Source organism: Microcaecilia unicolor, chromosome 4 (assembly GCF_901765095.1).
Source record: "Microcaecilia unicolor chromosome 4, aMicUni1.1, whole genome shotgun sequence".
In the NCBI taxonomy this organism is placed as follows: domain Eukaryota; kingdom Metazoa; phylum Chordata; class Amphibia; order Gymnophiona; family Siphonopidae; genus Microcaecilia; species Microcaecilia unicolor.
Window position 1 is genome coordinate 357,626,970 of NC_044034.1, and position 12,591 is coordinate 357,639,560.

The window sequence follows — 12,591 nt, forward strand, 5'->3', positions numbered from 1 at the left end:
TTTGTACGGTTTGAGTTCCACGTATAGCAATCCGGTTTAGGATGGGCTGTAGAGAGCTTTGATGGAAACTTCAGTAATTTGGAACGTGAGGACAGTGCTGGGCAGACTTTTACGGTCTGTGTCCCGCAAACGACAAGATGGATTCGGATAGGCTTTGACAGCAACTCCAGTAGTTGGAATATGAGTTTAAATTGTTGGGCACACTAGATGGACCGTGCAGGTATTTTTCTGCCGTCAATTACTATGTTACTATATGTTATAAGGACAGAGCCAGGCGGACTTCTACTATGTCCCAGAAACAACAAAGAAATACCATGATCAAATATATAATATCACATTCACTGTTGACAATCTAGAACTGAGAATGAATGAGATTGGTGGGCAGACTGGATGGACTACTTAGGTCTTTATCTGCTGTCACTTACTATGTTACTATGTAAATACAGGAGAATGCAAAAAGGGGAACACAGAAACAAATACCAGATAAAACTCAAAGAAGCAAAAAATAGAAAAAAGCAAAGGCAGAATTAAAAATGGCTACAGATGTAGAGAGAGATATCAAGACAAGACCTTTCTGAGATATATTAGTGAAAGGAGGAAGACAACAATGGAATTGTTAGGCTGAATAATGCTGAGAACCATTATATTTATTTATTTTATTTATTAGGATTTATTTACCACCTTTTTTAAAGAATTCACTCAAGGCGGTGTACAGTAACAATAAATCAAACATAAGAAGTAGACAATTACAGCAGTAAAAATATTCAAATAACAATACAAAGTATAGCATAGTATACTACTTACAATGTGACGAGGAAAAAGAGGACAAGCTAAACAAATACTTCTGTTTTACGTTCGCAGAAAGAAATCCTGGAGAAGAACCTCAGTCAGCTGACAAAGGTACATATGGGAATGGAACAGATATTGCACATTTCACAGAAGAAAGTGTTTATGAAAAACTTAATTAATCAATAGCATTTATACCCCACATTATCCAAACAGGTTTGGGTTCAATGTGGCTTACATCAAACTTTAAAGCAAATTACAACAAGGATTAAACAAAAGACAATAAGAGGTATAACATCATAGCAGCGGAATGACTAATTTGAAAATAAACTGTGAAATGTGTGGGCTGGTTGATGTCCATTTCAGGATACTGAAAGAGTTCAGAGAGGTTCTGAGAGGTCCTTAAAGATTTAATAAATCCTTGGAGATAAAAGAGGATCCGTGGGACTGGAGAAAAGCAGATGTGGTCCCTCATCACAAAAATGGTGATGGAGAAGAAGTAGTGGTTGAAAACTAATGGAGGTGCTGCTTCCTGGAATTCAATGAGTGACAAGATCTGAGGCAATATAGATTTACCCAAAAAAAATCATGGCAAACGAATCTGATTGATTTCTTTGACTGGGTGACCAGAGAAATGGATCAAGGACACATAATAGATGTAGTCTACTTGGATTTAGGCTAAGACACAACTTACACGTGTCTGGGCGATGGTCGGGCCCAAGGCACTGGATACACCACGAATGGGGATCGGTACCTGAGACTGCCCGGCTGCACCGACCGTACTTCTTGAAGCCGCTGGGAATCTCGATGTCATGGACGGAAAAATAGTGGCGGCGAAGTCAAAGTTCTCGATGGTGCCAAGAAAAAAGGGCACAAAAGGGAGAAACGCGGATGGATGGCAACGAAATGAAACTTAAGCAGGGCTAACGCTAAAACCGTAAGAAATAAAGAAAAAAAACAGCGAAAACTTGCGAAAAAAACATGAAGGCTTTCTCTCAGGGGCACAGAGAGAGATGGAAACAACCACTCCCTACCGTGGAAATAGAAAAACTACGGGGCTCTCGAGCGACGGGTGGGAAGCTGATGGTCGCGCATGCGCAGTGCGCGCGCTCGAAGGCTCTAGCAAACTTTTGTTGCTAGGAAGATTTCCGATCCTCGGGGCTGCCGTGGACATCACCCATCAGTGAGAACAAGCAGCCTGCTTGTCCTCGGAGAAAGCCTTTGACATAGATCCTCATAGGAGGCTCATTAATCAACTCAGTGGACTGAAGTTAGGACCCAAATTGGATAGTAGTGGTAAATGGAATTTGTTCAAAGGAAAAAAAAAAAGGTGAGTAGTGGAGTGCCTCAGAGATTGGTACTGGAGCCAATTGCATTCAATATATTTGTGAACAGCACTGCCCAAGGGTTAGAGGGAAAATTTTTCCCTTCTGCAGATGACACAAAGATTTGCAACACAGTGGACACCTGGAGGGAGAGGACAACATGACAAGTGATCTACAAAAATTAGAAGAATGGTCTAATGTTCAGCAGTTAGAATTGAATTAAAAGAAGTGCACTTGGAGATTAGAAATCCAACGGAGCTATATGTGATAGGGAATAAAAGGCTGAAATACAGGAAAGGAACCTTGGGGTTTCAGTGTCTAAGTATCTCAAGATGGCAAAACAATGTGCCAAGGCGGTGGCCACAGCCAAAAGGCTACACAGAGAGAGGCATAACCAGCAGAAGGAAGGTGGTGTTAATGCCCCTGTAACAATGTGCTGGTGAGGCCACAAACAGAGTAGCATGTTCAGTTTTGGAGGCCACATCTTGCTAAGGACACAAGAAGACTTGAAGCAGTTTCAGAGGAAGGCAACAAAAATGATATGGGTTTGTGTCAAAAGACATATGAGAACAGACAAGAAGACCTAGAAGAAAGGAGGGGTTTAAATACAATTTTTTCCAGAGAGAGGCAAGCAGAACTAAAGGACAAGACTTGAGGTTGCAGGTGATACTTAAGTAGCATGATGAAATATTTTTTAATGGAGAGAGTGTTGGATACCTGGAATATCATCCCGGTGGAGGCGATAGGGACAAAAATAGTGATGAAATTCAAAAATGCACGGGTTAAACACAGAGAACCCCCAAACAGAAAGAGAAACTGACATCTAAAATTCACCAGTTACGATTATAATGTACCTTTTCTAATTTATTTTAATTTTCACCTTAATTACCGAACATTATATCTTGTCCTGATATCATGTTATGTTTTATCTATTTACCCACTTCTTACTATACATAATTTTCTTATGCACCTTAACAGCAATAATGCTGAAATTCTTACTCCGTTAATATAGTTGCCATGATTTTTATGCACCTTATCTGCTATCTATATTCTGATTTTCTTATTTCATCAATGTGATAGTTGTTGTATAATATTGTAAGCCACATTGAGCCTGCAAATAGGTGGGAAAATGTGGGACATAAATGCAGCAAAATAAATAAATAAATCAAAAGTAATAACCTCATGGCTGTTGATGTATTATGATGGAATATTAAAAAATATAAAGAACCCAGTAGGAAGGTAAAACACACAATACTAAGATATGAAAAAAAAATCTATTCCGAAGTCATCAAGATTGCTCTTGTGAGATTACTCCTAATAAATAGCAGGGAAGTTTTTTTTTAAATAATATTGGTTGAGTCCTCAGTGCAATGATACAAATACTGAGACAGTGGTTGATTCCACTCCCAGACAAAGCTACGTAACTTGGCCCCTCACAGCTTTTATAACATACACTATCATCAGGCTCGGCCTTTGGTATATACAAATTGAATGTGAATAGCAAATAATAATAGTGACCTCGAAAACACTTGGTTAAATACATAGTAACATAGTAGATGACGGCAGAAAAAAACCTTCAAATCCATCCAGTCTGCCCAACAAGATAAACTCATTATGTGCTACTTTTTGTGTATACCCTTGATTTGTACCTGTCCTCTTCAGGGCACAGACCGTATAAGTCTGCCCAGCACTATCCCCGCCTCCCAACCACCAGCCCCGCCTCCCACCACCGGCTCTGCCACCCAATCTCAGCTAAGCTCCTGAGGATCCATTCCTTCCGAACAGGATTCCTTTATGTTTATCCCATGCATGTTTGAATTCCATTACCGTTTTCTTTTCACCATCTCCTGTGGGAGGGCATTCCAAGCATCCACCACTCTCTCCATGAAAAAATACTTCCTGCCCCCCTTCAATCTCATTTCATGTCCTCTCGTTCTACCGCCTTCCCATCTCCGGAAAAGGTTCATTTGCGGATTAATACCTTTCAAATATTTGAACGTCTGTATCATATCACCCCTGTTTCTCCTTTCTTCCAGAGTATACGTTTAGGTCAGCAAGTCTCTCCTCATACGTCTTGTAACGCAAATCCCATACCATTCTCGTAGCTTTTCTTTGCACCGCTTCAATTCTTTTTACATCTTTAGCAAGATACAGCCTCTAAAACTGAACACAATACTCCAGGTGGGGCCTCACCAACGACTTATACAGGGGCATCAACACCCCCTTTCTTCTGCTGGTCACACCTCTCTCTATACAGCCTAACAACCTTCTAGCTACAGCCACCGCCTTGTCACACTGTTTCGTCACCTTCAAATCCTCAGATACTATCACCCCAAGATCCCTCTCCCCATCCGTAGCTATCAGACTCTCACCGCTTAACACATATGTCTCCCGTGGATTTCTATTCCCTAAGTGCATCGCTTTGCATTTCTTCGCATTGAATTTTAATTGCCAAACCTTAGACCATTCTTCTAGCTTCCTCAGATCCTTTTTCATGTTTTCCACTCCCTCCCGGGTGTCCACTCTGTTACAGATCTCAGTATCATCTGCAAATAGGCAAACTTTACCTTCTAACTCTTCGGCAATGTCACTCACAAATATATTGAACAGAATCGGCCCCAGCACCAATCCTTGAGGCACTCCACTACTCACCTTTCCCTCCTCCGAGCGAATTCTATTAACCACTACCCTCTGGCGTCTGTCCGTCAACCAGTTCCTGATAATCAAGATAATCTTGGTATGTATCGAATCAAGTCTAGAGGGTATATTAAATACTTTAAGTAAATAATCAAGTTGCCAGATTGGATACCATATTGTTCTAAGCTAACATGATAGCTAACAGATAGCTCGAAACAATATGCTGTCTATACATTGAATACAATCTTCACAACAGCATGCGCACTTATCTCAAGTGGAAAATCCAAATCAAAAGGGTTCAACAGAGCTCCCAGAAACTTCTCCTTCCTCAGGAACCTCTATGGTGAGTATCAATGGCTGTATTCACATGGATCACTGCCGAGTCAAAAATGGTGCCTGACTCAGCAGTGATCCATGTAAATGCAACCATTGATACTCACTATAGGAGTTCCCGAAGAAGAAGCAGTCTCAAAATGGAGGTCTGCTGAACCTTTTTGACTTGGATTTTCCAATTGAGATGTGCTCATGCTCTTGTGAAGATTGTATTCATTGTATAGACAGCATATTGTTTTGAGCTATCTGGCAACTTGATTTTACTTTTTTAAATTTAAGTATTTATATACCATCTGAGGACTCAACCAATATTATTAAAAATATTCCCCTGCTATTTATTAGGTGTGGTCTTCACAAGAGACATCTCGATGACTTTGGGATAGGATTTTTTTTTTCTTAATCTTAGATGTATTATGATGGGCAGGAGTGGTGATCATAAGTACATAAGTAATGCCACACTGGGAAAAGACAAAGGGTCCATCGAGCCCAGCATCCTGTCCACGACCGTGGCCAATCCAGGCCAAGGGCACCTGGCAAGCTTGTCATCTCCTGTAGGAAGGAAGTACGGCTAGAGCTGAGTAGATTTTTACAGTCTGGGGCAATTTCAAGAAATGTATTAAGTTATGTCCAATAAAAAGGTATCATCTTATTTTCTTTTTCATGTTTTATTTTGTTTGATTTCTATTGATAACCTTAAGAGTGGACTAACACGGCTACCACACTTCTCTACTTAAGAAATGGAACTGAGATTTTGGCACTGGGATGATATGTGCTGAGTTTGAATTCTTTAACAGCAGTTGTGCGTGCAACTGCTGTTATACATTATAAGTCAGCATCTAGGTGCCTAACTGTAGGTAGTTAAGCATGTACATGATACTATTCGATGATATTTCTAGTTGGTAAGTCGATAAGTTCAGTCATGTAGGTTGGGGCCAGACCATGGATTATTTTGTGGACCACAGTGCACATTTTGAAGGCTATTCTTTCCTTGATTGGTAGTCAGTGCAGTATTTCGCGTAGGGGTTTAGCACTTTCGAATCTTGTCTTTCAGAAAATGAGTCTAGCTGCTGTGTTCTATGCAGTCTGGAGTTTCCTTAAGATCTTTTCTTTGCATCCCGCATATATGGTGTTACAGTAATCAACATGTGACAGTACCACTGTTTGAATTATATTACGGAAAGTTTCCCTTGGGAAGAATTGTTTCATCCGTTTGAGTTTCCACACTGCATGGAACATGAGAATAAGTTAGTGAGTTTTTTCCTTGTTGAGTTTGAGTTTGAATGCCATCCATTAAACTTAAACTAGTCTTTATTGTAACAGTGATTTCTGTTGGATTAGAGTTGAACGGTATGTAAATGGTGACATCATCCGCATACAGAAAAGGATTAAGATTATGCTTGTATAGGGCGTGAGCAAGGGGGATCATCATCAGATTAAATAATATGGGTGAGAGAGGTGAACCCTGGGGTACTCCGCAATTGGTACTCCATGATGGTGATATGTTTGAGTTTGCTTTTACTTGATAAGATGTTGTGGTTAGGAAACCCTTGATCCATTTCAGTATATTCCCTCCTATGCCTATCTTGTCGAGTATTCTTAATAGTATATAGTGGTCAACCATATTGAATGCGCTTGACAAGTCGAATTGCAAGAGGAGTATGTTTTTACCTTGTGCGATTTCCTTTTTGAACTTGGCTAGGGGAGTTACCAGGACAGTTTCCGTACTGTGGAGAGATCTGAAGTCCAACTGTGATTCATGAAGGATTGAGAAATTGTCGATGTATTCAGTAAGTTGTTTAGCTACAATGCTTTCCAACAGTTTGGTTTTAAGTGGGATGGATGCCACAGGTCGGTAGTTGGTGATATCGTTAGTTTTCTTTTTGGTGTCTTTTGGTAATGGTGTGAGTAGTATATTACCTTTGTCTTTGGGGAATATGCCATGCTGGAACAAGAACTTGAGGTGGGAGGTAAGTTCATTGATGAATCGAGCAAGGGGGTGGGGGGGGTGTTCATTAGATAATTGGGGCAGCTGTCCAATTGACAGTAGGCTGTAGAGATCTTATTGGTTACTAGTGCTATTGTTTCTTGTGTGATCCGGGGGAAATTTGTCCAAGTTCAGTCGGCTGGGTATTCTTCTGAGCATGGGTCTAGCTCATTAAGGAAGGTATCAAAGTTGGTGTAGTCCTGTGACATATTTTTGCGTAGATCGACAATTTTGCCTTCAAAGTAGTTAGCAAGATTGTCTGCTGTTGGGATTCCTGATTTTGTTGAGGACACTGGTTTTGTGTCTAGTAATTTATCCAGTAGCTTGTAAAACTTTTTCATGTCTTTGTAGTCAGAAAATAGTTGTTCATTATAGTAGTTCCGTTTGGATTTTTTGATTTCATATTTGTATTTTCTATACATTCTTTCCAAGCGTTTAGATTTTGATCATTTTTGTTTTTTCTCCAGGCTCGTTCGAGTTGTCTGGTTCTAGATTTTAATTATTTCATATTTCCATTGAACCATGGGGTCCTGTTTGGTTTGTGAATGTTTTTTTTTTCCCGTAAAGGAGCTAATTCATTTAGAACGGTGATACATCTCGATTCCCAATCTGCAAGATAGTTGATGGAATCAGATGAAATAGATCAACTGTTGTCGTAAATTGATTGCCAAAATGCAGTTGTGTCCACTTTACCTCTGGTTTGGTAAGATTTGTTTTCAGCAGCTTTGAGATGCCCATTCTTCAGCCAATGTAGGGTCAGATTTAATTTGAAGTGATCTGACCATGGGATTTCCATCCATTTGTGGTCAATGACTTTAATGATTTGGTCTGATGCAAATTTATGGGTTCGCAGGTCAAGTAACGTAGAGGCATATTTTCAAAGCACTTAGCCTTCCAAAGTTCCATAGGTTTCTATGGAACTTTGGAAGGCTAAGTGCTTTGAAAATATGCCTCATAGTAACATAGTAGATGATGGCAGAAAAAGACCTGCACGGTCCATCCAGTCTGCCCAACAAGATAAATTCATATGTGCTACTTTTTATTTGTACCTGTCCTCTTCAGGGCACAGACCGTATAAGTCTGCCCAGCACTATCTCCGCCTCCCAACCACCAGCCCCGCCTCCCACCACCGGCTCTGCCACCTAAACTCGGCTAAGCTCCCAAGGATACATTCCTTCTGAACAGGATTCCTTTTCTGTGTGGCCTTTTCTGTGGGTGGCATTCGGATGTGGCCACTCGAAATCCCATAGTTGGAACAATTCCTTACAATCTTGGACACCAGTTGAGTTTGGGTCTTCTAAATGAAGGTTTATGTCCCCAATGACTAGTATGTTTGAGTTAAGATGTACAAGTAGCCAATATGAAATCCATTAGGGTTATATATGCTTCACTCCAAGTGCCTGGTGGTCTGTAAAATAGGACGCAATTTAGATTGCCGGCTACACTTTTATGTTGCAATCTGATTGAGGCAATTTCTAGTTGAGGTGTGATTGATTCAGCAGCGGTTTCTAAAGTGAGATGGGATCTGTAGATTATGGCAATGCCTCTGCCTCGTTTACCTATTCTGGTCCAGTGTGTAATGTTGTATCCCAGAGGGCAAGATCCAGTATTATGGGATCTTTTTGGTCATGGATCCAGGTTTCGCTGATGAAGAGTAAATCTACGGTTTCCGATGTGATCCAATCTTTTATCATTTCTGTTTTGTTTACTGTTGATCTGGCATTGATGTAACCTATTTGAATTGTAAGGTATGGATCTTCCATAATGGTGAAAGTGGGAACCTTTATTAGTTGTCATTTGTATGTCAATTTGGATTTATTAGAGCTTTTTTGTGTTGGTTGTGTAGTTTGTGGGATAATGTTTTGCTATTGTAAGTTCTGTTGCCGGTTTGGTTGAGGTTGGTATGTCTGGTAATCCTGAATCGGCTGTGTAATATTGGTATGGTGTTATAATCATCGAGAAGTATGGCTAACAGTATTTGGACCAATGTTAAAGAGTAGATTCCTAGGAGTAATTTCATTATGTTCATTCTGGCTCCTTTGTGTAATAGCGAGTGCTTTTGGTTTTGCACTTTCTCAGGGGATCCTATGTGATCTGTTGCGTGTTAAATGACTTCTAAGAATGAACTCATGGGGGAGAGTGGAGTGCTGTTAGGGGTACTGTTTTTTATGAAGTGAGATTTATCTGGACTAAGTTTGTGAAGTAACGAAGGAGTGTGCGTGTAAAAGTATGAGAATGCTAAAGGAAGAGGGTATATGAATTCGTGGGTGTTTATGATATGGTACCCAGTTATGCTCTGCATCTTTTTCTCAAGGGTGTATCCAGTCGACTGGTAATTGTGCCGTTTAGTGTGTGAATGTATGAAGGTGAGTGTATGTTGGAGTGTTGATGTGGTTCGAGGACAGTCAGTCATGGACTTTGTTCGTAAGCCCAAGGTCGTAGGCTCCAATTGCAACTTGGACAATCCTGCAAGTGTCAGACCTTCTATTTTCAGGTCTTCCCTTTCGTTTCCTATATGACCTTGGTAGAGACCTGTCCCGTAAGGAGAAAGGATCCTATCCTCTGATTTGGCACTTTTTCCACCCTTTGCAAGTATAGTGGTTTCTTTGTCTGGCCTGCTTTCCAATTCGGTTGGGGAGATGTGCTACATTTGATTAGCGGCTAGGGTTCTTGTATCTTTTTCTGCACCACTTCTGAGGTCTGTCCCACTATGATTTCACTTTGCTACCTACGTTAGGAAGATGGGGGCTCCTCTCCTCTTTCTATATGAAATGCAGGCTCAACTTCAATGGAACACTGTAATATTACAGGAGTCTTCAAATACATTCAAGATATTTCCACATCTGTTGGCTTCATGTATACATTGCTTTCTTAACTGGGAGCAGTCTGTTGTCCGTAAACCAGACATATGCCCCAGCACTGTCAGATATATAGCATATGCTTTACAGAGGCCGCTTTCTCACTGTTCTGAGTGCTGGAAGCTGCTCTCCCAATGTACAAAGGAGCAGAGGACTTGAAGCAGGTGAAGAGCTCAGAAGGTAGCACACATTCAAATAACACCCACCAGTATCTGCTTTACAGAGGCCGCTTTCTCCCTGTTCTGTTATTACATTAGAAAAAGCAGAATAGGACTGGGGTTGTACAAGAAAATAATGATTACCGAAGCTAAAAATGATCACTATCTTGAGGCTAACTTTAAGAAAGGATATGGACTGCATAATTAAGGAATATGGTTGGGGACTGCTGATAAAGTAAATAAAACTTTGTAACTGGAAATGCTGATTTTTTTCCCCAGTCAGCATAGCCAAGACCAAGAAGGTATTAGTTAGGCATATGGCAAATATATGCAATGTTTAAGTAATATTTTATTCCTTCTTGTAATGCCCCTTGAATCATAACTAATAGAGGCGGGCTATAAATGTCAATTTATATTAAAATTATAATCCATGCTAAGTAGTACACTATTCCAATGTGACTAAAAATAGATTCAACTTACCAAAGTCGCACAGTTTCAAAATGTCATTGCAGCTGATTAAGAGATTTTCTGGTTTGATATCTGAAAGCAAAAATTATAAACAAAACCTAAGAAATGTTACTGTTCTTCAGTGTATCACTGTAATGTATTACAATAAAACATGCAGCAGAAACTGATGCACTATTAAAGCTTCAATAAACCTTTTGTTTGTGTTTATTTGCTATTTCTAGCAAATGTGTCAATATTACAATCTCTTCTATTCAGTAACCATGCAGCAAGCCAATGCCAGATGGATGCTCAGGATTCAAACACACTATTGAATAAACTAACTTTTATACCACATTGGTTAGTACCTAGAATTGTGGTCATATACTCTATCAGATATAGTGTGCAATGTACTAATTCTAAATTACTGTCCATTAATAAAAACACTATCCCTGTGAAAAGCAGTGCCTGTGTGGTATATTCATATAGGAAAGAACCCAGAAAATGTAGAGAGACGTTTCCTCCTTTACAACTTAACTGCTTCAGAGAAAAGTGAACAAAATGGTATGGAATCTGCAGGGCTTGTTTTGTGCCGGTACGCACCGGTACGGCATACCGGCACCTTTTTTCCCCCGGCGAGTCCTGCACCCTTTCTCTCACTCGGTCACTCCCCTACTTACTGTTTTTCTAGGACTCGGCAGCACAAACGGTGCAGGCAGTGAGAGGCTGGCAGCGTCGGAGCTTCCCTCTGCGAGTCCCGCCTATGTGTAAACAGGAAGTTGAAACGTAGGCGGGACTGGCAGAGGGAAGCTCCGACGCTGCCAGCCTCTCTCAATCGCTGCCTGCACCGTTCTCGCTGCCGAGTCCAACGCTGGCAGCCTTTCTTTATTGCTTCGTAGCAGGTAGGCAGTGGAGAAGGAGGACGGGCTGGGGAAAGAAGAATCAATAGGAGGAAGGGGACACTGGACATGGGAAGGGAGGGCAGGGGAGAGAGGAGACATGCTGGACATGGATGGAGGGGAGGGAAGACAGGAAGGAGATGCACATGGATGGGAGGGCAGGGAAGACAGGAGAAATGCTGAAAATGGATGGAGAGGAGAGCAAGAGACATGGATGGATGGAGGGGTTTGGGGGGAGAGAGGAGAAATGCTGGACTTGGATGGAGGAGAGGGGACAGAGAATTATTGCTTTATATGAATACAGGGGAGGGAAGAGAGAAGAAATGCTGGGCATGGATGGAGGGGAGGAAAGAAAAAAGAAGAAGATGCACATGGATGGAGATGAGGGAAAGGGAAGAGAGGAGAAAAACTCCACATGGATGGAGAAAATAGGCAAAAGCTGGATCCACATTATACCTCCTCCAGTCAATTCCACGGAGGAGGACACAGCTTTTACTTATGGATGTAGAGCAAGAAATGAAGAAGAAAGGAGGAAAGTAAAGAAATAAATGGAAAGGAAGCCCTGGAAACGGAGTTAAGAGAACAGATAGAGAGCAGCAGAATCAGAGACTGGGACCAATATGGATAGAAAAACAAAGTCACCAGACAACAAAGGTAGAAAAAAAATCATTTTATTTTCATTTTAGTGTTTGGAATATGTCCAATTTGAGAATTTACATCTGCTGTCTTATTTTGCACTGGGTATACTGGAGCTGTAACAGCTTACAGAAATGATTTATAATGAAAAAAAATCAAGTTATTTTTTTCTCCTATACTAGTATAATATTTTCAATGATGTCTGTTTATATGCGCCATGGCTGGTGCAAGGGGTGTGGTTAATGTGGGTGTGGCTATCATAGGGGTGAGGCCATATGTGGTGACCCCACCCATAATGAGTACCAGCACCTTTTTTCCTACAAAAAAAAGCACTGGTAAGTAGTATACTATGCCATACTCTTGGATCTGAGCAAGGAGGGCAAGGCAGCAAGAAGGAACTGTATTTGTAACCATAATGAGTTCAATCCAACTCCGAATCGTATCGAGTACTTGGAAGTCCATTTCTCATGTATTTCAGAACAAGCTTTATGTCAGCAGATCCTGTTGTAAAATACATCAGAAATAGAGGTC

General features: G+C 40.8%; 1 protein-coding gene across 1 annotated transcript in view; it reads right to left on the minus strand.

The window, feature by feature from the left end:
* Positions 1-12,591, minus strand: part of CDKL5 (cyclin dependent kinase like 5) — a 384,829-nt gene that overhangs the window by 209,194 nt on the left and 163,044 nt on the right. The window contains exon 7 of the mRNA XM_030202287.1: positions 10,562-10,621. Coding sequence (XP_030058147.1) covers positions 10,562-10,621 — 60 coding nt within the window. The remainder of the gene's footprint in view (positions 1-10,561; positions 10,622-12,591) is intronic.